This window comes from Strigops habroptila (assembly GCF_004027225.2).
Source record: "Strigops habroptila isolate Jane chromosome 13 unlocalized genomic scaffold, bStrHab1.2.pri S16, whole genome shotgun sequence".
Classification (NCBI taxonomy): Eukaryota; Metazoa; Chordata; class Aves; order Psittaciformes; family Psittacidae; genus Strigops; species Strigops habroptila.
Genome location: NW_022651054.1, coordinates 11,844,740 through 11,870,802, shown reverse-complemented (window position 1 = coordinate 11,870,802; position 26,063 = coordinate 11,844,740). Strand labels below are relative to the sequence as shown.

The following is a 26,063-nucleotide window of genomic DNA, read 5'->3' as shown; positions in this document are numbered from 1 at the left end:
GTAAAGGCTTTATTTTGCAGTGTTTCCAGGAAGCAAAACCATTTTCTGGTGTATTATGCCCTTTGTCCTACTACAGTTTACCTTCTTCCCCCTCATAGAAGAGTGCAAGTGCACTTGAGGAGCAAGTAGATCTCTGAGATACCGACCTAGTCTCTCTATAGAGAGGGATATTGTCTCCCACCTATGTGTAAGAGTTTTCCAGGACTTCAGCTTTGTTCGCTTTGGAAAATTCAAGTGTTAAACTCTTGTCCCTTTTCAAATGCAGCATCTCTGTTTCGTTCTTGTTCTGCTCATGACTCATCATTACTTTAACTTCCTGGAGAAAACTGAAAGCTTGAGGGCATTGCACGCGTGTTCCTGTTTCTAATATGCTGCCATTGGGTACAAAATAAGGGAAATGTAAGTGGAGTGAACATCAACATGGCTTTTAATGGCGTGATAGCTTTTTTCTTTTGACTAAAACATCCTGCTTAATTAAAGCTCAGTGCGATAAGCACAGAGCTTGTTGAGTGTAGGAAACCTGCCTCACAGGGAACTGGTTTTATTCTTTATTTTTAGTAGTTTTCTTCAGCTGCCCCTATGTTTCATTAACATGGGTGCAGGGGGAGAAACAATTCAATAAACTGAACATTCACCGATAGGCAGCTAGAGCGTGACGGTCCCAAATGCAACTTACTTTGACTGATTTTAGCAGAGCTATTGCAAGTGTCACTCCTGACCTGGTATGAAGCAGAGGAGTCCCAGTAAATTTGGGTCTAAAATCTGTACTGGATAAAACAATTTGCTTCCTTGGAGCTTCCATCCTCTCGATCCTGGTGGCAGGTTTTAGACTCTGGCCACTGCTTCACATGGAGGGGTTTACGTGGGCAGCTTGCAGTGTGTGAGGGTCGGAGCTGTTACGTGACCAGGCTGATGCGCGCAGCCGGGCACAGTCTGAGCACAGCAACCCCGGGGGCACCGCTGGCCGTGGCTGCAATGCTGGCTGCAGTCCTGCTCCACCCCCTGGGGCTTCACTGCTGCAGTGGGAGCTGGGGATGGGCGGCGTGGGCACGACAGCCCCACAGCAAGGCCCATGCCAGCCGCTGGCCCTCAGCACAGACACAAGCAGGGAGAGACTCAGGCCAAAGTGTGCTCCGTGTCCTGTGGGTTTTTAAAGCACCAATGATACACACGCAGAGGCAGCTTGGCTCCCTTTATATAAACTTGTTGTTTTATTAAAACTAATATTTGCACTCAAGTTTTCAAGGAATCCTTTATTTCACACGAACAGAAGCATCTCGCAGCAGGGCAGCCCCTTTGGCTGGGTGCTTTGACCATCTCCGAGCTGCTCTGGCAGCCCCTGCCTGCAGGCAGGACCAGGAGGCCAAACCCCTCCACACCACACACAGCCCAGCACACGGTGAAATGAGCTGCAGGGAACCCAGCGAGCCACAGATAAACCACACATGGCTCCAGGGAGCAGCCACGTTGGGCTATCTTGGTCTTCCTGTGGGGACTGGAGGGGAGGTGGGATCCTGCCTGTGCTGCGGCTCATCCCCTCTGCCCCCTCCCCGGCTGGTCAGTGCTGCCTGGACATGGTCACTTCTAGCACCAAGTGCACCAAGCACGATGACGTTTGGCCCCAGCGTCTCCCCAGGCTCACTATGACTGGTGACAGAGATGGAGGTGCTGAAACCTGTGCTGAGCCACTGGCACGGGTGCAGTCCCTCCTCTCCCACCCCTCTGAGGCCGCCTCTGTGCGCCTGGGGCCACGTTTGGGACTGGCGATACCCAGCCCACCTCGGGCCATGCTGAGGTTCTGTCCTGCAGGCCCCAGGTCACCTCACTGTGGGGGCACGCTGTGGCTGCTCACCTCCCCATGGAGCACGCGTGGCCCTGGCCATGCAGGGAAGCCTGGGGTGGGTCCTGAAGCACCCCCTGCCCAGCACACGGGCACCTTCTTCCCCTGCGCCTCTGACACCATTGTGGCAGGTGACCCGACCAGCAAACCTGGAGGGAAGCTCGTGGGCTGTACTGGAAGAAAGCGACTTTCTTAACTGCTCAGATGAAAATTGTCCATCAATGTTCAGGCTTTTTTCCTCTCCTCTTTTCTGTACATCCATGTCCCACGTGGTGCTGTGGGAGCCCATGTGGCCCCTGGCAGGTCTGTTGTGGCAGCAGGGCAGGATGCCCACAGCAGAAGCAGGGATGCTCCCTGTGAGGTTCTGAGCCGCTGGTGCAGGAGGGGCACACGCAGGTAGACACTAACAGCTTTTCGCCCTGGTTTATAACCCCATTTCCATCCTTCATTGCTTGCCTTCTGGAGCACTTAGTGCTCTGAAGAACACCCTCGAGTGGGAGAATTTGCGCTGCTCAGCAGACTCCACAAGTATCTTTAACGACTATCAAGCTCTGTTCCTGTTTTATTACTATTTTTGTGGATTTTTTAGCTTTTTTTTTTTTTTTTTAAGAAAAAATTATCTTATTTTTAGCCTCAGTACCGAGTGCTACCAGGCTATCATCTTGGCACGTACTCTCTGGGCAGCCCTGTGAAGTTTCTTCCCCTCAGGGCTTCGTCCACTGTCAGGATGTATCTGTTGATAAGATTTTTCATTTCCTGGGTGAATGGCTCAAAATCCTTTTGCTTAGCACCAGACCGCTTGAAATTCCCATCCCTGTTGTTCTCTACACAGAGCAGTCTGTCCTCTGTCACCGTCATGTTCAGGAACTCCACCATTTCCTTCAGCTTGGGGATGAGGCTCTGTTTCAGGTCCTCGTAGTGGATGATGAGCAGGCGCTTCCCGTACTTGAGCCAGTCCAGGACGTGGGAGGCCCACCAGGAAGCATAGCTGTTCACGAAATCGGGCCACTCTGCACCACCGAGAAACCAGGGAAAGGAGACAGTGTTAGCCATGCTGCACTGCAGTGGTGTTCAGGCCTTACCTGTACAACAGGACTGGTGTTGCTGGGCATAGTCTGGTGGTGCTGGATGGGTGCAGGCTAGGGAATAGGATTCATTCAGAAGATTCATCTGTGTCTGGCACATGGGAGGGATCTCGGGTCACCCGCCAAGATCATGGGGACAGAATTTACTGAATTATTTTCCTGCCTTTGCCTACCACTAATGACACCTCAGTCTCTATTTGCTGTTTGTGATAATCTAATAGTCCTAGCTAAAGCTTTTGGGCTGGACAAAGAGCATTTGTGGCTGAAATGTACAGCAAACTACAAATTGTCACGGGAAAGCCATTCCCTCTGGACTTTTTTCTAAGGGCTATTTTGTCTGGTTTTGATGAATAGGTTTTGAGTTGTGACTGATGAAAGGTAATACATGATCTTGGGAAAGAAATGTGCTGTGAGAGAGGACACTTCCCCAGCCTCCCCCCGCCCTGTGCTGCGTGGTTTGCCAAGCCACAGCTGTAATGCCTCAAATATGCACAAGTAGATACGCAAGTGGAATCCCTCCTCTGCTGCAGTCTGAATGCAGCAATGTGTTCAGTGGGGAAATCACAGTCACACCATCAGCTTGCCAGCCAAACACATGAAGCGTGGCAGGCATATTCTGAAGTCTTTTCATGTGTTCAAGGAACACTGAATCTCAAGTCCCCTTATTGCTATTATCCTTCTTTATCTGCAGTGCAGTAGCACCTGTGCAGTGCTGTAAAATTTCCTTCAGGAAATGTCATGCTCCATTGAATCCTCCAAATCTTAAATAAGACTTCTCATGGTTATTACATGCTGCAGGGGCAAATGTTCTTCACCTCACATAGCTTTGCATATGGGCTGTACACGGGTGTTGGACCTGGACATGTTTTCTCTGCCAAACAGCACGATGGCAGCAGTGTTGCTGCATGCCTGTGGCCACAGCTTTGGTGCTGGGTGTACAGCAAGACCCCAGCCATTCCCCACGTGCAGGTCCAAGTGCTTTGGGGATTGAGCTCAGCTGTGGTGGGACTTTGGTCCCACTGTTTGCAGGGCTCGCTCGGTCCCAGTGCGCTCCCCCTCCCCAGTGTGCCGGGTTTGAAGCTCTGTCCGAAGCAATAGTGCTCCCCCAGCCCACCCCGGGGAGACATTTTACCTTTGCTCTTCCAGTTGCGGTCGGTGGCATAGCCCAGGTGCCCGGCATACTTCCTGTTGAACTCCGCCATCAGCGACTTGTACGGGTTTCGGATCAGCAGGATCGCCGAGTCGAACATCTCAATCTCTGTCTTGCCACTCTCGTGTGTTTTCACACAGATGGTCCTTCTACTTCTCCAGTGGTCTTTTTCTCCTTTAAAACCTGTTTTACAGGACAGGATTGTTGGCTTTTCCACTTGATTATGTGCCTGTACCTTTCGCACCCTAAATCACTCCCTGCAGTAGTGTAAAACTGCAGTGGAAGGACCAGTCCGTCAAACCCATGCCTGAGCAGGGCATGCGCAGGAGCCTGGCTTTCCTCTGCTGGGGAGATGCTGGTGGCACCTCGCTGCACAGGGGCTGCTTTTCACAGGGCCACTGCTTGTGCTAGCTGAATATCGTGCCCCTGCAAGTTGCTGCCCTCCCAGCACAGTTAGTAACACTTTAAAATGTTGTGTTTCCTGTGCTACGCAAGGCTCAGGGTTCAGGCGGCATTTTAGTTGGCTGGTCTTTTGGACCAGTCTTTCAGATGGGAGCTATGCATGTTCGTGTGCTCAGCAGCACCAGTGCAAGCAACCTGCACGTTCTGCAGATGGAGAGCCTGGCTGTGGCCTGTGAAAGCAGGTGCCCGTGCAGCTGTTGGAGCCATCCCTGCTGCTGCCGGCACCGTGAGCCATTGCTCATTCCAGGCACGGGTTTGAATTCTACCAACATGCTGAGCAGGGCAGCGCCCACTAGGTCCCAGCAGGAGGATGCCAGAGCAAGCAAAGCTCCATGTCTCAGAAGGGCTTTGTGTGCCCCATCCCTGTGGATACAGTACCTTTGTTGTAGAGGGCTCCATCGAAGTAATAGCTTCCTGTGTAGTATCCTGTGGCATGCTCTATCAAATGGCGAGCCCACGTATTCCCAGCCCCAGGAAAGCTTGACAAAGCAACAAACACTTTGGATTTGGTGGTTAAGAATTTCCTGTCCGTGCAGCGGGTGTCTGTGAGTACAGAAGATATTTCATTGTTAGCGCTGTGGTTTTTTAATAATTTCACTGACAGCTCTTGATTACGGGGTTTATTGCTTCTTTCTTCTCTCTCTTACAAATATAGGATATCAATTTGAGTCCGGTTGTGAGTCAGCTACTTCCCAAAATTAATTCAGCCGTAAGAGGCCAGAGAGATTATCCTCAGAAGAGGTTTTTGCTGGTTTTGTGTTAGGCAATGCTTTTTTGAAAGAGCTGTGGCAAACCATTGTACTTGCCAGCAAGTTGTGATAAAAGCCCCTTGATGCCTGTTTGTTAACGGCTATTTGCTTGGCAGGTTGGCTTTTCAATGAAACCTGAATGTGCCATTACACCTGGAAATTGCAGTTTTACAATGCAGGAGAAACCCCTCCTACTGCAAGGAGCTGCTTCGGTTAAACCTCTAGCTGTGTCTCCTAATGTCCTGTCTCTCCAAAGGGCCCAAGGTAGTGATGAGCTGTATTGTGTTTCTCTCCGTGGGGGCTGGGACACCTGGTCTCCATACTTTGGAGATACTTTATGACAGCCTACCATGCTTTCATAAATCCTAACCTTATTTCTTAGCCTGCCAACAAAAGCAAGGATAGGATGAGAGCCAGTCTTGACCCTCTGTGATGATTCAACAAGAAGCCAGGAAATAAATTATAAATTATTCTCTCCATTCTTCAAAGAGTCTCTAGACGAAGATCAGCCCTACCCACAGCCCGAGAGGTGCAGGAGCCATGTCCAGCAGTGCTGGCTCTGCCCTGGTGAGGCAGGCACTCCTACCTTGCACTGGGGTCTGATAGACCAGGCAGTACTGTCCCTTGGCGGCACTGCTGGCGTTGTGCAGCCCGCTGCAGAGCAGCGCATCCGCCCCGTTGTGCAGTGAGAAGCGCCCGGTGGCGTAGCCGCAGTAGCACTCCCGTGCTCGGAGCACTGCCAAGGGAAACTCCTGAGGAAGGGGGAAAACAGAGCAGTGTGTAAATGCCACATCAACAGCCCGTGGGGAGTGCTGCTGCTATGCAAAGAGAAATAAATCTTCACAAGGCCACTGTCAAGATCAAAGCAGTGTTTGATATATCATTGTAAAGCTCATGCTTCTTATGCTTCTAGTGCCTTTCATATTGCAATTGCTTTAAAAGTGTTTTTCAGACACAAAACAATGCATGAAAAGTCAAAATATTCTGATTTTTTTTAATTATTCATAAACCATAATTTTACAATATTCCTGTAGCACCTCGTATGTAATTCCACCTGCAAAACTTAAGTGTAGGAAAAGTGTTCTTATTTGCACCCATTTTGAATTGGATCATCTTTTAAACTTCTGCTTATAGTCCCTCAAACTGAGGACTCTGCTGTTAACAGGTTTGCCTTATGCAGCTTTTACCAGAGTTTGTGTAGAGGAAGCCTGCCCTTAAAGAATTAAAGCAAAGAGGGAATTTAGACCCACTGACTAATGTCATTTTAAAACCAGAAAAAGTCAAGCCATAAAGAAGTACATGTCTTGGCGTGATTTCTTCCCAGTTAGCAAAAAATGAATGTGCACGGAGGGGCTCATGAAGGGTTTGAGAGCTGCTGTGTACGTTTCTGAAAAAGCCACTTGGAAATGTGGTACCAAGTCATTTTTGGCACATGTACTCAGATGGCCCCACTGAGGGTGAGCGTGGGGCTGTGCCAGAAGAGGCAGAGAGGACCTGCTGTGCCTGGTGCTGGAGGGAGGTTCTACCTTGCTTCTAGGCAGGGAAACCTCGTCTGAAATCCAGGCTGAGTGCTGCAAATGACAGGTACCTCAGCAGGGTGTAAGGTCTGCAACCACACAGTAGTCACAGGTAATGTTCGTTGCAAGGAAGTAATTCCCAAGGAGGTGGCGGGGCAGCGGGGTGGGATGGTGCTGATGGCAGCTAAGGGAGCTTTGAGGGAAATGTGTGCTGATCATTTGCTGAAGAAATCAGCGGTTGCTTGTGTCTCACTAGGAAAAGTGCACTTACTACTTTGCTGAAACTGCCCCTAAAGTTCAGTTTTCTCCTCTTTACCAGGGGACTGGGGATGTTTTCCCTGGGTTTCTATGGTCCCCAGGGCAGGCGTGTGGGGACAAGCTCGGCACAGCCACAGGACAGCTGAAGGAAGTTTGGGGTTACTTCAGTGCAGTGTTCAATTCCACTTCTTCCATATCAACGCTTTTTGCCTTTTAAAAGTCTTTTGGAGCCTGGGAGTGTGACAGGACTGCTGAGCAGCTTATCTCTCGCTCTTTCCCGCATGTTCATCCTCTGATAAGGAGTCAAATACAACACATGTGTGCCCAAACAGCCAACATTTGCTTAGCAAAATGAGATACGATGTTGTCAGAAACTATTTACAGATTTGATCCAAGGGCAAACCAGGGCTGTTTCTGCCTGCAATCGGGAATTTTCCCTTCGCAATGAAGCAGTGTTTCTCAGCTTGAGAAATTAATAAACGTCCCGGCTCCCACACGCAGCCCGGAATAGAAATGTACCTGTGCCAAGGGGCCCCTGCGAGCAAGAGGCTTTGCAGAGAGGCCTCAGCAAGTGCTGCGCCATGCTCCTGTGTCTGCAGAAGCTCTGGTCAGCCCGGTGCTGCTCTGCAGCCCCTCACAGTTCCAGTGGTGGCAGCACATGCTTTGACGGACGCGTGGTGCAAGGCTGTGAGTGCCTGCACCACTTGAGGTTCTGGCCCACTTATCTTTGGTTTATCGTGTTAAAAAAATAATTAAAATATCCAAATGAAGCTCTGGAAACCCTCTGTATGAATGCTACAATGGGATTTTGATCCAAGTCCCAGGAGTCCTTTGTTTATGGGTAAATAATTGCATGTAGCTACATCTGGAATCCAAAATAGCAGGTCTGGTTTTGAAATTAGAAGATTACTGGGTATTGCTTTGCAAAGAAAAGAAAAAGCACCATGGAGTTGGTAATGTCCAAGTGTGCAAAGCCACTGGCATGGCTTTTGGGTGCATTGAGATACTGGGGTTCCTGACTTCAGGAGTGTGTTGCTACTGATGAGGAAGCTGTGCACATTGTTTTGCAAGGAAAGGAACCAAAGTCAGGACAAACGCTTGCAGTGTCACAATAGGGCTTTTTATCTAGAGTTAAAGCACGAATCGGTGTGTAATAACTGGACTTGTGGATGTGCAATTGCTGCTGCTGAAGCAGAGGGAGACCTTGCCAGCCCTTTTGTACAGGAATATTCTCCAATAGTCACTTTCCAAAGGGTGCCATGGGGGCCAACAGGGCTGTGGGCAGGGGGTGTGGTGTGTTACCTGCACCACTTCAGGGAAGGAATAAATGAGAGAGGTACCAAACCTTTTCTTCACCTTCCTTTTGTACCTTTTCCTCTTCATGCTATCATTTCTGCAGCCCTCTCTATGCCCTCTCTGCAGAGTCTGTTCAGATAATCCTTTAGAATATCTGGTTTGCTCATGGCTTTCTCACAAAAGCTTCATCAAGCAAATAGGCATTGATTCTAATTCTGGAAAGGCACTAGCTGTTGTGCAGAGATGGACAGTTTCCTCCATCCTGCTGCTCTCCTCTAGCCAAGTCCTGTTCGAAAGTCAGGCTGATGTGGTACATTTTAGTTGTGGTCTTTTTCGTATCCTTCTCAGTCATTCAGATGCTTTCACTTTTTGGCTGCATGGACAGAAAACTTTGAAGGACCTATACCTCTGAAACCTACTTACTCAGAAGAGACATCTCCCCACACCAAAATGGCACAATTGTGCTTAAAAGACTGACCTCATGTTTGAGCTTCCCCAGATATTTCATGCCTTTCTCCCAGATAGATTGAAAATCAACAATCCATTGCACTTCATCAGTAAATATTAATAAAATTGTTACATGTGGGCAAACTGACACAAAGATCAAGATTTCTTCCCACCATTAAACAATGGATTAACAGCAGAGCTTGGACATAATTGCTCCTGATGTCCTGATGTCTGTGCATGTGCATTTACATGCATGGGGGGGGTGTGTGTTTATACACGGGGTATGTGGGCGATTCACTGCAACTGGCTGCACAGAGCTAATCCCATCATGCATGCGTAAACCACTGGTGAGCTGGTATGGAGGGTATGTTGACTGGGAAAAGCTTTCCCACCCTACCTAGTAATTAAGAAGATTTGTTGTTCATGCCTTAATAGTTTTAATCAATTTTGTGATGCTAGAAGACAAAGTAATTGAATGTTATGTTTAGTGCATGAGGCTGAATGTGGCTGCAGGCTGAATGTGACCATGCAGTGAACTCTCCTCTGAACAAAAAAGCCCCGTGGGATGGGGAGGAAGGGAAGGGAACCAACCACAACAGCCACTGAAGCAGCGGCTGCCCTGAGCTGAACGTTCCCTCCCGTGAGGATCCCCATGTCCATCAAACTCCTTCAGTTTTTAAACCTGCGGTCTTACTCTGTGATAAGTGTGGAGGGTGAGCAAAGGTGCTGCTTCAGGCCAAGAGGGTGCCCTAGGGCAGCAGATGTTGGCATGTCCTTCTCACCTTCAGTCCAAAAGCTGACATACGACTGACCTTATTCTTTGCTTCCTGGTAGTCTTACATATCTACATGAAATTCTACAATGATTCCATTTTAAATTAAAATAAATAAGATCTAAATTACATAGGTTATAGTGAAAATGGTATAAATTCTGGTGTGGAAATACACACATTTGTATTAAAGTACCAGGACAGTCCACCTGCTTTCAGTGTGCTTATCTGATACTCTCACATTCCCAGCCAACACAGTTACACACTGGTGTACAAATCATGTGTAGATACCTCACATTAGATCCTCCTGTTCACTGTGGCTGTGCCTGCTGCTGCCTGCGGGGAGCCCAGGGCTGCACCAGGAGGAGGGCGCTGGGATCGCCTCTCTCTGCCCTGGAGCCCTGGGGGCTCCCCGGAGGGCGCTGGGGCCACCAAGGCCTCCCCCCGGGTCAGATCTGGCTCTGGGCTTGGTTTGAGTGTGACATGGAAATGGCATCAATTTCCTCATGGCTGATACTCATCACTTAGAACGGCTTTTCTGTGTGTGATATTTAGTGGCATCACTTTGATGGCTTTCCGTTCCGCCAGCCCCACTCGGGAGAGCAGCTGGACCAGATACATCGCTGGCTATTTACTGTGCTGAGCTTTGTGCTTTAGAAACTCATTTATAAATTCAAAGCTCTAAGGCACTAATCTCTGTTGTTCCCTTAGTTGTTTAAAATTTAAAATAACAAAAAAGAAGAAATAATGTGAAATGAGAACTGTTCTTACTTTCTTGGAGCAAAATTCAGAGCACATCTCCACCGTCAAATTGGGCTGTATCAGAGAGGCTGGAAAGGTGTCTGTTAAATTTGCTGGAGCTCTAAAACATCCTCGATAGATAACATTCCTCCCTGCAGGGATATGAAATAGGTTTCTCTTGAGAAAACAATGTCCGTAGTGTCCTGCCTCTTTCACAAAGAACAATATTAGGTTCAGAAGCTAAAAATAATAAATTGTATATTCCAAATGCTGTAGAATATGAGAAACCACGATAGACACTAGAAAACTGTGTTGCAAATCCTGTGGTATTGAAAGGAGCACATGCCTTTGGCTTTGTACAAACCACCGAAAACAGGGCTGCAGCGAAGGGTTTAGATTTCATTCCACCAGCGGAGGGCATTGCTATTGTTTGCAGGTCCCAGGCTTCTTTTCAAGACATGCTTTCCCCTGAAAGACTTAAAAGCCCCGATAAAAATCTACAAAGCTTCCCATGATCTGCACCAGAAAAGGAATGGAATTTAAATGAATCCTGAGCCCCCGCCAGGGACCCACCTTCCCGCACATCTGCTCCTGCTGAGCTCTCCTTCCTCTTCCCACTCACTTTCTTTTCAGGCCAAGGGTGTTTGCTGCAGCCTTTGAAATCTGAACTAGGCTTTTGTAAGCTGTTGGGGGAGAAGGGCTTGCTTCAGCATCAGCCTCTGCTCTGCCCTGCTCCTGTGTCAGTGCCACGGAGCTTGGCAGACTTATCTGTGTTTTTATCGCTGTGGCTGAAGTTAGGGTTTGGCCCAAATGCTCGTTTCAAGCAGCAGTACCACTCCCGTCCTGCTTGAGAGAGCAACGTGCCTGGACAGAACCAGGTGAAACCCCGAGCTGTCATGGGAACCCCCTGCCCTGGTGAGGCTGTGTATCGGATTTGGTTTTGGCTTTACAAAGGTGGAACATGCTTTTACTTCATCGCTCTGTGCTAACTCTACTGACAGAATTTGCCTACCATGACTCAACAGGGAGGAAGGAGGATTTGGGAGTGAATTTGGGTCTTCTGAGTCCTGGTCTGCACCCACTTGCTACCTTAAAGAACACTCACCAGAACTAATGTGGGAAATGTGTTGGGTGACTGGAGAGATGCAGTGTTGAAAGGAATTTTGGTTGTGCTAGAATTTCCTGGCAGAAGGGTGCAGATTCTCCAGCATGAACCAAGGGGCAGTAGCTGTAGTAGCTGCAGGCTTTGAGCTTCACCGCATTTAACGTGACACAGGGCACAGCCCTGGTGTGGGAGCTGCGCAGCTTGCGGTGCTCAGGGAGCCGGGAGCCTCCAAACCCCAGCAAGGTTTAAGTGGAGATGCTACTGGATGTGCTCTGTACAAGTAGGAGCCTTACGCAAGGTCTGTTCTCTGCATGGCATCGTGCACATCACAGATGCTGTTACGCTTTCAGAGTTACTTCCCAATGTACTTGTTCATTGTGATTAATGCTTCTGTTGGCCTCTCAGCTAGCTTGTGGGCTTGTCAGTGGGATTCTTCAAACAGTCAAATATCAGGTATTACTAAGGGCAACCAAAATACAAATCTAGCTCCAGGCTAGACTAATTTGATGACTAATTCATTAACGCTTAGGAGAAAAATAAATGCCGCCCTTTTTCTGTGAAAGATGTATATATATTTTATGCTTAAGATTTAAACAGTGATGCATGTCCTGGGAAAACTGCCAATGTGCCTGTCAGCCTGACACGAGCAATTTAGGTCTATGTACCTTTGATATATAATTTATACGTAGCTGGGTGGATTATTGTACAAACCTTGACTTGTCTTTAAGAAGAAATGAAGTACCATCAATACTGGAACAACCTAAGGTCTTGGTGCTTCTTCTCAGCAAATAACATCGTAAGATCTTATGAGCTTGCCAAAAGTAAAGACAGCTCAGCTGTTAAGTATTTTATGTGCTTTGTATTGGCCCAAAGGTTTATCTATCTGTTGTATCTCCCACGGTACCGAACTGAACGACAAGTAGGGTAAGCACTGTCATCTCAAAATGAATCAGAAATCCCAACCACAACTAGGACAGAATTCCTTGGAAGAACAAAACTCTGGTCTCGTTTCTCTCACCTAGGAAAGAGATTGGTGTCCCTCTTACTTACTATCCTATTCTACTTACTATCCTGCTGTAGTCCTTTTTTTAGGATCATTTCTGAGCTTAGGCTGGCATTGGTTGAGTGCTTTTCTGCCCTTCCATTATAAGGCACCCACTTCCAGGTTGTTTCTTAAACAAGTGTGGGTTTGCCCCTCTGCAAAGGATGCAGAGGGAGTAGGTTTTCAGCCGAAATTCTGCTGCTGTTGCATTGTATTTTGTTTCCTCTCTGGTGACAGTACCTTCCGATGTGGCAGCCCGGAGGCAGCGGTGCCCGGCACATCTCACTACTCCAAGGCAGTGAGCCACACTGCTATTTCGTAGGGAGCCAGGGGCTGGGCCAGCAGCATGGACGCGGTGCCCTGTGGGCACCTTTGTCCTTCGTTGTTTCAAACTGGTGTTAGCCCACGTGCACAGCCCAGGCAGCGTGTGTACCGTGCATGGGGTGAGCATTGTTGCTGGGAGAGTGGCCGCCTGCCACACAAACACCCACTTACGTCGTCTGGCTCCTGCCTGCAGCTCCTCCACCCTGTAGACCGAGAGCCGGTTCACCCCTCCGCAGACAGAGCCCTTCTCCCCCTTGCACTCACTGTTGCACTCCTCAGGCTTCGAGGCGGTCGTGGGGAGCTTGTTGCCGCAGTAGCACTCTGCTCCGTACGCCAGCCCCGCGTAGGTGTAAGCCCTGCAGGAACAAACCCGGGCACCATTGGTACAGGCACTCCAGCTACTCCCGAGTTTACACCTATCCCTTTGTAGGCACGTGCTTCTGCCACCCTGCTCCAGAGACGCAGCCAGCCCTGGGGACAGGCACCACGTGCGCTGCAATGCTCTACAGACCACAAAGACTATCTAACAAAACATTAATTTTTGACCAGGACAACAGAAAATATATTGTCAGTAGCGGTGGTATGATAAAGAGACTAGGCAGCAGTGGAATAGTCTACTTAAGCAAGGTAGCAGAGCTACAGAATGCCTGAAGGTGTGAGATAATCACAGTTTTTACAGATGCTGTATGTTTAATGTGTACATGCTTTTCTCATTTCAAATTCAGTTCCATTTATTGTCAGAAAAGAGGAAACTTGCCCTGAAAAATTCCTGCTCACCTCTCGGCACAAGCTTCCTGACAGTGGGATACCGTCATTTTTCTTAAGTCATAAAACACTGCTCCCTTCAGCGTCCTCTCCCTTGAATCATCGCTGAAGCATCCCACGTAGGTGCCTGTGTGCAAGAGCAGAGTTAGACAATGTGCACAGGATGGACACAGGGAGAAGGGACAAATCCATCCAGTGGCACGCAGCGCCAGAAGTTGCCCAGGGACTGCATGTCACGTCCTGCCTACGCTGCAGGCCTGGCTGCTGGTGCCGAGCCTTCATCGGTGCTGTTGCGGGGGTAAGTCCAAGTGTTCAGTGGAAATGAGCCCTAGGGAAACCAGCCTTCTCCCTTCCTCCAACTTCTTAAAGCAGGCCCAGAGCTAGGCTGTGGCTGCCCCGAGCCATGGCTGCTGCTCCCTCCCTGCTTGGCAATGCAGCGTGAGTTTCTGAAGTAAAGGAGAAGGTGTTCTTCAAAGTGATAAAGACCTGGAGAAATCTTGTTGGATTTCTCCCAAGGTTTATTGAAAATCTCTAGTTGACAATGAGATGATGCGAAAGAAATATTAAGAAAATCAATTTTCTTTGGGTACATAGAGTTATATTAAAGCTATAATGGAAAGATAACTTCAGTCTTAACTAGGCAGCACTGGCTAGCTATCGCATCCAACTATCTCCTTCTCCCTGGTGCAAATGAATCTCTTAAAATATGTATTGCTTTACTTAGCATATGAAAGATAAATATTTCTCTTAGACTGCATCCTATGTGAAGCCTCTTTTTTGTTGTCATGAACAAAACACCATAAAAATCCAGGCCATTTTTTAATATACGATTGGAAGGATGATGTGGAGTCCCACTATTATACAGCAATTGTATGTATATAAGTACATTTTATCATTAAAATATGAAGAAAAAAGGAAATTTGATTTTAGCAGTATTGAGATGATAACACAGGAAAGTTAAATAACATGAGCTTGGACAGAAAGAGAATATATGATGAAAAAACCGAAAAAGCATTATATTATCAATAAAATAATCCATAAGAAAAGGAAAGTTTAGGCACTCTAATAGAGATTTTGGAGCCTGGAATAATAAATCAAGTATTACCAACACAACAGTAGATTCAAAGACCTGCACGTTGGTAATTTGTGAACATGCAATTAGAGAACTCACAAGCTGTGATGCACACCCTGAGCACGCTGCTGACAGCCTGGGAGTCACCTCTAGTGAAGATGTTCTGCCTTTCACTGGAGACTTTGGATTTGGGCACTTGGATTCAAACCAGCAGCAGAGAAACTCGGCGTGTGGGGTCCAAGAGCCGTGTCAGGAGGCAGCGGGTCCTCTCCCTCCATCCTTCCCACACCACCAGACCCCAGAGGTATCCCAAGTCACATCCTATGAATGAGTCACGGAGAGACTCTGGGTCTTAGAGCGGAACATCATGTCAGTGATCCAGTCGCTGTCTCTTTGCAATGGCATAACCAGGCCGGGGAAGCAGTATGAAACACCTCATCCGCTGGAAGCATTCCTAACAGGAAATGTTCATTTTTTACCTAACAAATTCCTGTTTCCATTTGATGCACTAATGGAGTTTGCCAGCGTCCTGGCAGGAAAAGATGTGGCCCCTACCCTGAGCCCCTCGGCACCGGTGAGGCTGCACCTCAAATCCTGTGTCAGTTCTGGGCCCCTCACTGCAAGAGAGACATTGAGGTGCTGGAGCGGGGCCAGAGAAGGGCACCAGAGCTGGTGCAGGGCCTGGAGCACAAGTGTGATGAGGAACGGCTGAGGGACCTGGGGGGGTTTAGTCTGGAGAAGAGAAGGCTCAGGGGGTCCTTATCACTCTCTACAACCGCCTGACAGGAGGATGGAGCCAGGAGAGGGCTGGTCTCTGCTCCCAAGGAACAAGTGACAGGACAAGAGGAAACAGCCTCAAGCTGCACCAGGGGAGGTTTAGATGGAGATAGGAACGCTTTCTTTGCCAAAAAGGTGATGAAGCATTGGAACAGGAAGAGGTGCAGTCTACGTGCACAGGGACAGGGGTACATCCCTTACCTTCGTGTTCGGCAGTGTGCTTCATCGCTTTGAATCCCTCTGTCTGCATGGGCTCCTGGTCACTGATGAACCTGTGAAACCACCTTCTCCTCAACTGCCTGAGCTCGGAGTTGCGGGACACGAGCCACCGCGGACTGTGCCGCTGGCCCAGGGCCGACTCCTGCAGCGCGTCCATGCCCACCAGCAGCCTGGGACCGGGGCGCGGGTTCTGCAGCATCCCGGGGTCCATGATCCCAGCCCCGGCCATCCCGTCCAGCACTGCCAGGGCCTGACTAGCGGAGGTCCCACGAGAACCTTGCTGGATAATGAGGCGGGTCCGCTGTAGCAGCAGGAGGCTACCAGCCATCAGGTAAGCTGCTGTGAGGAAGAGGAGCAGAAACTGGGTCCGACGGAGAAACTTCTGTAGCCTGAAGAAAGCTTTGGCCATGCCCTTACTGAAAGCAGGCCCTTCACGCCTCCCAACGGGCCCCTGAATCTCCGCCTGGCCGGGCACTGGTTCCTCCCATAAGTTCAGCCCAACATTTCGGTGCCTTCTCCCAAGGAAAAGCCTTCTTCCCGCGGCAGAGGGAGCAGCCGGGTGCAGCCCTCTGCCGGCCTCAGGCGCCCGCCCAGCCGAGGGGCTCCGCACACACGCGGGGTGTAGCCATCGTCGTGCTCCGTGAGCTGCCCAACAGCCGCTACTCAGACCTGAAACACCAACGGGGAGGTTGTTTCCCATCCGAGCAGAAAATGCCCATCACCAGGGTGACAATCCCCCACCCGCCCTCTTTTTAGCTGTTTCTCCATCTGTTGTTTATAATGATGTACTTTAAAAGCTACAATCCAATGGGAATGATTGATTAAGTAGAAGCCAGTTTCAGATCCTCAGCTTCCCCCCCCCCCCCCCCCCCTTCCTTCCTTTTAACTTGGAAAGCACAAGAAATACCTTAATGATGAGGTTAACTCTCTTGGGATGTTGGGAAAAAAGTTCTTTTTTCTTTTGTCAATAGCCAACATCTCCATTCTCTGTCACTGGAACAGGCAGCCACACTACAGGCACCTTTTTAGGAAGGTATTATCAAATTCCTTCCTTTCAGCTATAAGTAGCTAAGCTACAAATGCAGATCAGAAGGAAACAGCAGTGTGGGGGTGCGGGGGGGGGGGGGGAAGAAATTGCATCAACTCACAATAGATACGATAAGAATTATTAATCTCTGTGCAGCACAATAAAGTCAGGCTTTATGCTGGAAGGGATTTGGGGATTCTGCACTTGCAGCAGAGCTGTGTGAGCCGCTGTGCTTGTCATTTTAACAGAAACCAGGGATATGGCTAATTTTTAGTAGATTTCTCTGCTGTGGCTGAATAGTGAAGTGTGGATAAAAGCCAGTGAATGGTTGGAGAAATTTCATTTCAAGTTTCACCAGATCTCTCCTGACTGCTTCTGAGCTTCGCAGGCTTCAGTTGTGCTGATGTACACCATGATGGGATTGTCTGGGCAAGAAAAGCTCCTTTGTGCTTTAGGGAACCTTTAACCTCCTGTAGCAAATAAAAGTTGGCATCTCACCGTAAGTTCCTGTTTTCTCAGTCAGTTGCCTCTCCGTGGAGCCAGGCAAGTGCTGAGAAAAGAGGCAGTGTTTTCCAGAAAAGAAAATATTATGGCTTTTGCTTAACTTGCGCTTGGGGCACCCTCTTGATATCCACAGTCCTCACAAAGGAGCAGCCATTTACTGTATGTCTTGTTTCAGTATCCGATTTAAATTTTGTGGACATTCACTTATGCCTCTTTCTTAAATAGATGCACTAAGTCTCCACCCATTCCCTTTTTCCTTCTCTTTTTCATTTAGTTTTGCAACTTCTCTCTGTCTTAAGCAGCAACCAAAACCAAAGCTTATGAACTTCTAGGCCAAAAATGCTGCAGTACCTGAAGACCAGTTTCTCAGCTGTGCCAGGAAATAGCCCTCCCTTCTGATTAGCTCCAGAGCCAAGGAAAATGCATTGATTTACACAGCTGAGGAGCTGACCCTTAAAGTTAAATTATTGAAAATCTCTGATCAATGTTGTGAGTGCTCAAGAATTACAGTAAAGGGGTCACAAGTACCCAGGCAGATGAACGGGAGATTGGCCATAATTAGATACTGCAGATTGTTACTGCTCCAATTTATCTGCAGAAATACAGTCTATAAGCATAGGTATGGTTTGATTCACTAGTTGTTCCTAATATGGGGCTACTGCAAACCTGAGCTATTCCCAAAACAGGCTGTCTAATGTAAAAGATCTGTGTGTGTATTGGCTGTTTGGGATTCTGGCAGGGAGACTGCTGCTCCCTGCATCCCGCAGGATTTCGAGGTGAGGCTTGGCCAGCAGAGGAGACAGCCACACGCTGCTCACATTGTCATCTACAGCGCAAAGGGATGGCCCTTAACGAAACACTGCTGCAAAGCCTCTGGGGAGATGGTAATGGCTGCAATCACACAGGTATTCAAAAGGTTTAAGATCTCCCCCTAGCAGCAAGGTGAGGCCTGATAAATTCATTAGGCTCGCAGTCATCTTTGCCCAGCTGTAATTCAGGGTTTTGCAGCTCTTTTGGTTTACTCACAAAGTGATCGAGGTACAATATCAAGAAATGCTTGGAGCCAAAGTTCCCAAGTGTGTCCAAGTCATTTGCATTAAGGCAGTGCTGCGGCAGCAGGAGCCTCTCTCATCAGCGATGCCGAGTGGCGGCTTGGCTGGAGGGGGACCACCAAAGCTGTGTGGCAGAGGTCAGGCACATGATGTGGGAAACTGCAGCACTGGCCCAATTTGGTCCCTTTTAATGCCCTGTGGGCTTGAGTTTCTCAGCAGCTTTCCGTCGAGTTTCTCCATGTTTGCAGTGATGTGGAGCAGTGGAAGCTGCATCATCCCCTGCCGGGTCTGGCCACCGCCTGCCCAAAGAGCGCCTGTGCAGGGCGCGATATGCTGCCTGCCACGTGAGCAGGGTGAAAACCTGCTGTGCATCAGCAGAGCGAGAGTCGCTGCCCAAGACACTGGACCGGGCTGAAGTATGCAGCAAGCTCTGCTTCCAAGCACCAAGCATCATCTGGCACTGCTCCGGTTGCTCTGCATGGCCTAATTATTTAGTTAGTTACTAAGGGGCAGCTGCTTCTGGGTCTCACAGGGCTAACACTGCCGTTGCCCAGTGCCTGAGAAAGTTTAAATGGTACAAGCCAGCGCTACTGCAGTCAATGTGACATATATAAATTACCTCCAGATGCATTCGCCCTCAGTACAGTTGCCATGACAGTACATTGTAGTAAAACCCAAGCAAATAAATAAGCAGACTCTCCACCCACAGCAACTGCTGCAAATGTGCAACTCAGAAATTAAACGTTGCTTTTTAGTGGGGAAATAGCAGAGTGCTGCTGGCATAAAGAAATGCCATTTGAATTTTCCATAAACTGCATATTGCAATATCATCAAAGTATGCCTAAAAGAATTGAAGTACATCACTTTTGATGATGATATTAAAAAGGAAACAGTAAGGAGGATATGAACTAGTGTCTGGTAATAGAAAATGTATCATTTGTCTTTTTCATACATGTTTCACTTAAAATGAAGTGAAATGGAGGAAAATTAGAGTCTTCTGTTCCTATTTATCAGTTCTCCCAGCCAAAGGACTTTTAGGATCATATTAATTGAGAGTTGAGCTTGTCAGTAAAATCATAAAACAGTAATTGAAAGGATTTGAGATGGGAAATGAGTACTGATAAGCAGCAGAGAGGACCTCTGGGTGGGCAGAACAGTGAAAGGGTTAATGCTGCAACACTGCTGAGCCTTCAGCAAGGAAAAGACCCCTCGTGTGGGCCACCAGCCCTTGTGTGTCTGGTGCCTGTGTTTTTATAAAATGGTTATTGAGGGCAAAAACTTGATGGGGTTCAGAAAAGCATCGAGTGATCTTATTTTGTAAAATACTGATTTGCTCACTTTACAGGTGACAGGTGAATTTTTGACTCTTCAGAAGCAGATAACCATGCAGTTGTTTTGACAGCATTTTTAGCTGTTTGTGGCTGGAAATGTCATTAGATAAAAGTAGTTTGAGGGGTTTTTTTCCCTGTATATACCAGCAGGACTGAATGCAGAGCTGAAAAATGCATCTTGCCCTAAATCCCAGAGTCTCACACTATGAATCTCTTCCCATCTGTTTCCTGAACTGGACAATGCTGTGATTGTCTCTGGGGAAGCCAACATCTTAGAAGATGGATCCCTCTAGATCTGCTGTGACTTGATCAGCAATGGCTTTGCGGTTGTAGCCCAGTTTTGGAACCCTGTCCCTACGCTGGGGACCCTTCTGGGCAATGCTGCAGGTGGGTGATTTGTTCATTCGGTGCTGGTGCAGCGTAAGGGATGCTCTCCCAGAGGATTTACACAAATCTGCAATGCTTGGTCAAGGTGTCTCCTACAGCATGCCCAGAAAAACTGCTTTGCTTTTCTGCAACTTTCCTGCAGCCACATTGCTCAGGACCTGTTTGTGCGGGGTGCTGCCACTGCCCGGAGCAGTGGGGTGGCGGAGGCAGCAATCCTTGAGGGGACTTTGGTGGCATCATCTGGAATGTGCTCTGGCTGACATGCAGCGCCCAGCTCCTGAGCGTGCCTGTTGGCAGCAGCAACTGTGCCTGGTGTGAGGGGTAATGGATCCTGTAGAGCTCTATCAATATTTCATAACAACGATGTGGTTAACAGGTAGGGAACCGCTAACATGACCATGGGGAGCTCTTTGGCAGGAGGCAGAGGAGGGACCTGTCTGCATGTGCTGCCTGTTTCGGAGCACTGTGCAGTCAGTGTTCCCCTCCCCTGGTGTCCTGGAGAGGTTGTGCACGGAGCTCAGGGCACATGGACAGCACTGGCCGCCAGACCCGAGGCGTCTCTCATTTTCAGTGCTGATTTTCTTTTAATCCTTATTTTTCTTTCATTACATATATAATACCAGATTTATACCTGTACTTATTGCTAAATTTGTAAAGAGAAATAGAGGAAAAGTTGTAAAGTTCTTGGCAATTCTACTCTCCTAGCTAAAGGAACAGTTATGGAATTTTTAATGGAAGATTGAATGCTTTCAGTGATGCTACAAAAGCTGGGGAAGTCTGAAGACACTAAAGAACAGCCCCAACTTGCAGGTGAAGGAGTTGCTCAGTCGAGGCTGTCCTTTAAGAGGTTGCTCAATGCAGAATCTCGGGTCAGTACTGCATTGATGCTCCAGCTCATCAATAGCTGATCTTGTCTAAAGACCAGCAGGATTTTGCAAATTCAGAGGCCTTGGCACAGAAGCAAGGCTGTGTTTTCTGCTGTAAACTGAAGGGAATCGGACTCCTGAGCACTGTTTTTAGAAAAATCCATCCCTCTTCCACATTTCTCCTTCCTTTCGTCAGCTGCCTTTGACGACAAATGGAGTCAGCTGGGACATAGCAGAAGGAGTCTGGCTTGTGGCCTTTCTTTTGGATACACACCTCCATTTTCTTGAGGCTGTTTGGAAAGTCAAGGCCAACATTCTGTGTGAAAGCACGTAGGAAGAAAAACTCTGGAGAAGCTGCAAATTTAATGTTGGGATGCTGTCAAATGTTTGCAGCTCACTTTATTCCAATAGCTAAAAGCACTCTGAGAATCTGCTGGTGCTTTCAGTCTCTTTAATTTTGAGAAAGGGGTTAAAAAAGATGACAGAGGTGAGCTGTCTGAGCTCTTCCCTCATGCCTTGAGTGGAACTGACAGAGAAGTTCCACGTTACCCCAGTTTCCAAATCATACAAAAAGAGAGAAAAAGAAAACTGTGGATCTCATTTATGTGGAAAGCAACACATGCTAGAAGTAAAGCTTAGAAGAAACATCCTGGTGCTCCACTGTCTTAAGCCAAAACCTACTCAGATACAGGTTGGTGCTGATGGATTTTGGTTCAGGTCCATTATTACTTTTTCTAGCTCCTTAAGGAAGTGTCATGTGAAATCATCTCCCTAACTTAACTGTAATTTAGGAATTCATGCAAAGGCAAGAATAAGAGGCGAGTTTGTAATTCCATCACCCTTCATAGGATATTCTTTTACCAAAAAGAGAGGAAATTTTTGATGAAGAGGTACATTAAGAGTTATACAGATTCCCTTCACCAACTTAAACATGTACTTTTCTGTGAGATAAGGCCGATGGAGTATAACCTGATCATTGACCTTTCTGGCAGTTACAATACAGTGCTCAGGTGGGACCCATCTAGAATCCAACCACCCGACCTTCCCAGAGTGTTTGGCTTGAGGTGGACAGGCAGAAGCACCCTGGGCAGGCATTCCCACTTGGATAACCCTGCAGAGGAGGCCCAGGAGGACCCGCAGGCATTGCCCCGGGCAGCGCGACCCATCCTGCACTGGCCCAGCGGCTGCTGCGGCGCACGCCGCTCGGTTGTGCTCCAGTTCTCCCATCCTGGCCTTCCTGCAAGGCACATGGAAGCTGAGGTCACTTTTCTCCTCTGTTCCAAGGCAGGAATGTCTAGTTCAGGCATGTGAGGCTCAGGATGAGCTGATGCCCGTGGTTTGCTCGTGCTCATCCTGCATCCTCCACGCAAAACACACCACATCATTCAGGTGTGTGGAGGGTTTGTATTTAAATACAGAACAAGGATTCCTTCCCACCTCTTCCCAAGTCACCTCCAATTGTCTGACATGGAGAATAACTTGGCTTTTAGATATTTCTAGAAACTAACTCCTCCACCCCTCTCCCATCAAAATGAAGCTTATAGCCTAGGGCTTTTCAGTAAGTAATGAGGTGACCAGTGAAAGGACCTGCAGCCTGTCCTGATGTGGAAGCTCTGATGTGTCATGACAGCTTCCCTCCCAAAAGATGTGGCCTTACTCTGGGCTTTCAGAAGCAACAAGCACTTCTTCCAGCGTAAGAGTTTCACTTGCTAGAGGATGGATCTGTGCTGACTCTACGCATATGCCCCCTCATAAGCAACTCCTTCCTGACACAATGCTGCTTTGAGTGTTACTTTAAGCACCACTTTACTTTAAGGTCTGCCAGCAAACTAGAGATGAGGTAGAAGCAATTTCACCACATGCTGTAGTGGCAAACGTTGCAGCTTGAGAGGGCTTCCTGGCAAGTTTACTGTTGCTGGCTACGAGTGCACTTGCTGCCAGATGTCAGACTGCAAAGATATCTTTGATGCTGACATTGTGTTGAAAGTGTTAAATAATGTTGAACCATGATAAAGCAGAAAAACATCTTTATGCAGAGGTAGTAGAAAGATGGAGAAAAACTCTGTGGTCCATAAACTAGTCAAATCAAGTTGAAAATACAGAAGTTACAAATGTACATGATATCCACTGTATGCAGGTTTTACAGCTGACAGATAATTCAGCTTTGGAAGCGAAAGGCAGTGCCACAGAGCAGAGCTGCAGCCTGAGGCTGGAGACTCAGAGCTAACTTGTGTGGATTTGGTCACAGCAGCTCTTTCACTAGATGCTCCTCTTTTTGGAGACCAATTTTCTAGCATGGGTAGGTGTAAATCTAGGCAGTAACTGTGTTGGTGAATGCAGTTTCCTATGGTGAGGGATGCAGAGGGGCCTGCAGGAGGAACCGGTCCAGGAGGGTTGTTGTGAGACAGCGTGATGACTTGGGAAGTGTCCAGTGACAGCTTGTGATCGAGCACACCATGGCAATAGGGGATTTCTTCTATTAATCCCATACTTTTTACCTAGCTCAGTGATAAAGTAGTAATCAGGAGAACTGATTCCATGCCAGTACAGAAGAGGGGCAGACATACACATACCTACATTTTGTCTGTATACATGCACATATATGTGTGTGCATTCTGTACACAGAGGTGTGCACTGAAAAGATAACGCACAATCTGCTGTCACCATTCACTGATAAACTGAGACCTATCAGCAACCAGCATTCTTGAACCTAGAAAGTATTTTGATCAATAATAAACCATTCATGCATAATGTACATCCCTTTGGTATTAAGAACTCCAGCACCCAGCAAATGAGGCTTTATCTGCAATTTCCAAACCCCCCAATGTGGTACTATGGCAATAGGTTGAAGTTTTGCAAGAGATTGTTGTAAAACCCAGAGCATATATTGATATTTGCCTCAACCCACAGGAGCTAGAGATGAGATCTTTTCCTGTGTGCAAGGAAATCTACTGGAATTGAAATACCATGCAGATCTGTAACTAGATCGTAGGTATTTAAACGTCTTTCACAAACCCCTCAGCATCCAAATTGCTGCAACATCCATCTACTAAAAATTGCTGGAGTCTATTTATTTAGCACAAGGATGCTTCAGAAACTGTTGGAGGAGCCGAGCGTTCTCGTCTGCCTCCCCAGACTGGGGCCACAACACACACTCGCATGATCCATCTCCACTTTTCAAGTGTGATGTTTTGTGGCTGCTCGGGGAAGGGCATCTCCAGAGTGAGCTGCAATCTTTATAAATAATGCAGCTAAGCCCCGTGTGCTTAGATCCACGGATAAATGTAACAAATCAAACCGCCGTTCAGGCTGCGATGAATGCTAATGCCTCAGTCTCTGCAAAAAGTTCTCTGGTTCTTACTTGTGCCAAGGCCAGCTGACAAACAGCTTGCAGATACACACAATGCAACCGTGTAGGAAAAAAAGGAAGCATCCTCACCTTTTGTTGTGGCCGAGGCACTCCTGCTGTAGCCAGGCAAAGTCCCAGACAATCCACTGAAATGTCATTGAAAGCTGTAATGCATATCTGAAGAGCGGTAAATCCTGCTGCCGCTGCCCTTCCCGCTAATCCTGCTTCCAGCGCGCAGAGCCGTAATCCTGCGGGCACCGGAGCGTGCCGCGCCGCGCCTGCGGGGCTCCGTCCCTCCGGCGGCGAGTCGGTGAGCCCCCGCACGGCCCCGCGGCTCACGGGGCGCCGGGGTGCTGCGCCGCGGCGGCGAGGGCACGCTCCATGGCCTCCTGCACCAGCGGCCGAGCGCTCAGCCCCCGCCGGCGCGGCCGGCACGCTCCTGTTTCATAACGCTCCCGCTGCTGGAAGCGGAGCCTCTCCCTGCGGCTGCTCGGCGGAGCGGCTCGGCAGCTTCCGCAGCTACAGACGTTTCCAGAGCTGCCCGAACGCTCTGTCTGGGTGTTTGTCTAACCGCACGGATGGCTGCATAGGCAGATACCGAAGTGGCGGCAGCAGCGGCGTGAAGACCTAATGCGATCAGCTGAACGGATGCTCCTGTGTTTGTGTCTCGGTGCCTCTTCCCACTAGGGGCAGATCCCTTTGGAGCCGCTCCTCTGGAGACCCAGGCCCCTTCCCAACAGGTCTGGAGGGTCCCGGGAAAGCGAGTCCCCGGCAGCCTCCTGGCTCCAGCGCGGAGATTTCAGTCAGCGGATTGTTATTCTGGGCACAGGTGGATAGAAGTAAATTATTTATAAATGTGAGAGCCGAACGGCCGCTTGCTGGTGTCCTCAGGACTGCCTGCTCTGCTCTGCCCTCCCCTCCTCACTGCACGTACAGGCTCCTTCCTGCTGCTGCCTCACATGGAGATTGATCAGTTTATAATTATTCTTAAAGCATCTGCATGTAAGTGGGAGTAGGCTGCACGTTTGTCACACTACATGTGGTTCTGAAGCAGCCCGTGGTCTTTGCATATTGAAATGAAACCTGTGGAGGTTTGTCTCTTGGAGCCAAAATCAGATGTGGTTCTGGGGACACCCATTTCCTTCTCATGCTAGGCAGTGCGAGTCAGCAGTGTCGGACCAAGCAGCTGCCTGGCTGCAAGAGCAGCACTTTTTTTGAGGGTTAGGGTTTTGGGATCCAAGAGGAAAGAGGGAATGGCAATGCTACATGGGGACTGATCCTGTTTCACTTCTGCATGCTGCACAGAATGTCACACTCTGAGCAGCCCCGTGGGCTTCAGCGATGCTGCGTGATGTCTCCCGTACAGCACGACCCACGAGCGGGACCTGAGCCTGCCAACGCTGCTCAAACTACAGTTGGCTTTCCCATCTCTACTCAGTTCCAGAGGAAGGGGCCCAGGCTGGTGGTTTCAGATCTCTGCGCATGGCTGATGTCACACTTGTGAAGCGGAGCTGGGTTAGGAATGCACCCAGAGACAGGAGCCACAAACGGATGTCACTTGTTCACCACCTCATGAAAATGTGTGCAGTGATGCTGGAAAGGTTCAGTCTTTAGTTGGAGCCAGCAGCAAGGGATGAATTTTACCACCTTTGTGTTTGCATTGCGTTAGTTACACGTGTGTTTCATCTTAGACCTGTGTAAGCAGCTGTGCTGTGCCTGGCTGCTGGAGGTTGGCAGTTTACTTTCCTTTTTGAAGGATGTTTTGGCTTGTTGTGTTTTGCTTTAAAAGCAAACAAATGCAGGAACTTTCATTTCTGGCTACAGGACAAGGGAAGTGATTTGCAGTCGTGGCAGACCAAAAAGAAGGACCTTGTGTTTCTGCTCACAGCCTTTCAGGGCCAGATCCTTGACCCTCCAAACCCTCTTTGC

The 26,063-nt window shown here is 48.5% G+C and overlaps 1 protein-coding gene across 1 annotated transcript; it reads right to left on the bottom strand.

Annotated features, from left to right (window-relative positions):
• Positions 1 to 1,233: 1,233 nt before the first annotated feature.
• On the bottom strand, positions 1,234 to 25,102 carry WSCD1 (WSC domain containing 1). The gene is made up of 9 exons (XM_030472195.1): positions 24,225 to 25,102; positions 15,601 to 16,287; positions 13,563 to 13,677; positions 12,957 to 13,141; positions 10,345 to 10,466; positions 5,873 to 6,038; positions 4,916 to 5,080; positions 4,058 to 4,258; positions 1,234 to 2,850 (listed from the first exon to the last, which is right to left on the bottom strand). The coding sequence occupies exons 2-9, from the start codon at positions 16,025 to 16,027 to the stop codon at positions 2,498 to 2,500; spliced, it is 1,734 nt and encodes a 577-aa protein (XP_030328055.1). The 5' UTR covers positions 16,028 to 16,287; positions 24,225 to 25,102; the 3' UTR covers positions 1,234 to 2,497.
• Between the last annotated feature and the right edge of the window lie 961 nt (positions 25,103 to 26,063).

Coding starts and splice junctions, on each gene's coding strand:
- WSCD1 (XM_030472195.1), bottom strand. CDS start 16,027: ATGGCCAAAGCTTTCTTCAGGCTACAGAAGTTTCTCCGTCGGACCCAG. Junction 6,039..10,344: donor CTGAATTTTGCTCCAAGAAA/GTAAGAACAGTT, acceptor CCCCTTCCTCAG/GAGTTTCCCTTGGCAGTGCT. Junction 4,259..4,915: donor TGGAGCCCTCTACAACAAAG/GTACTGTATCCA, acceptor CCTGTAAAACAG/GTTTTAAAGGAGAAAAAGAC.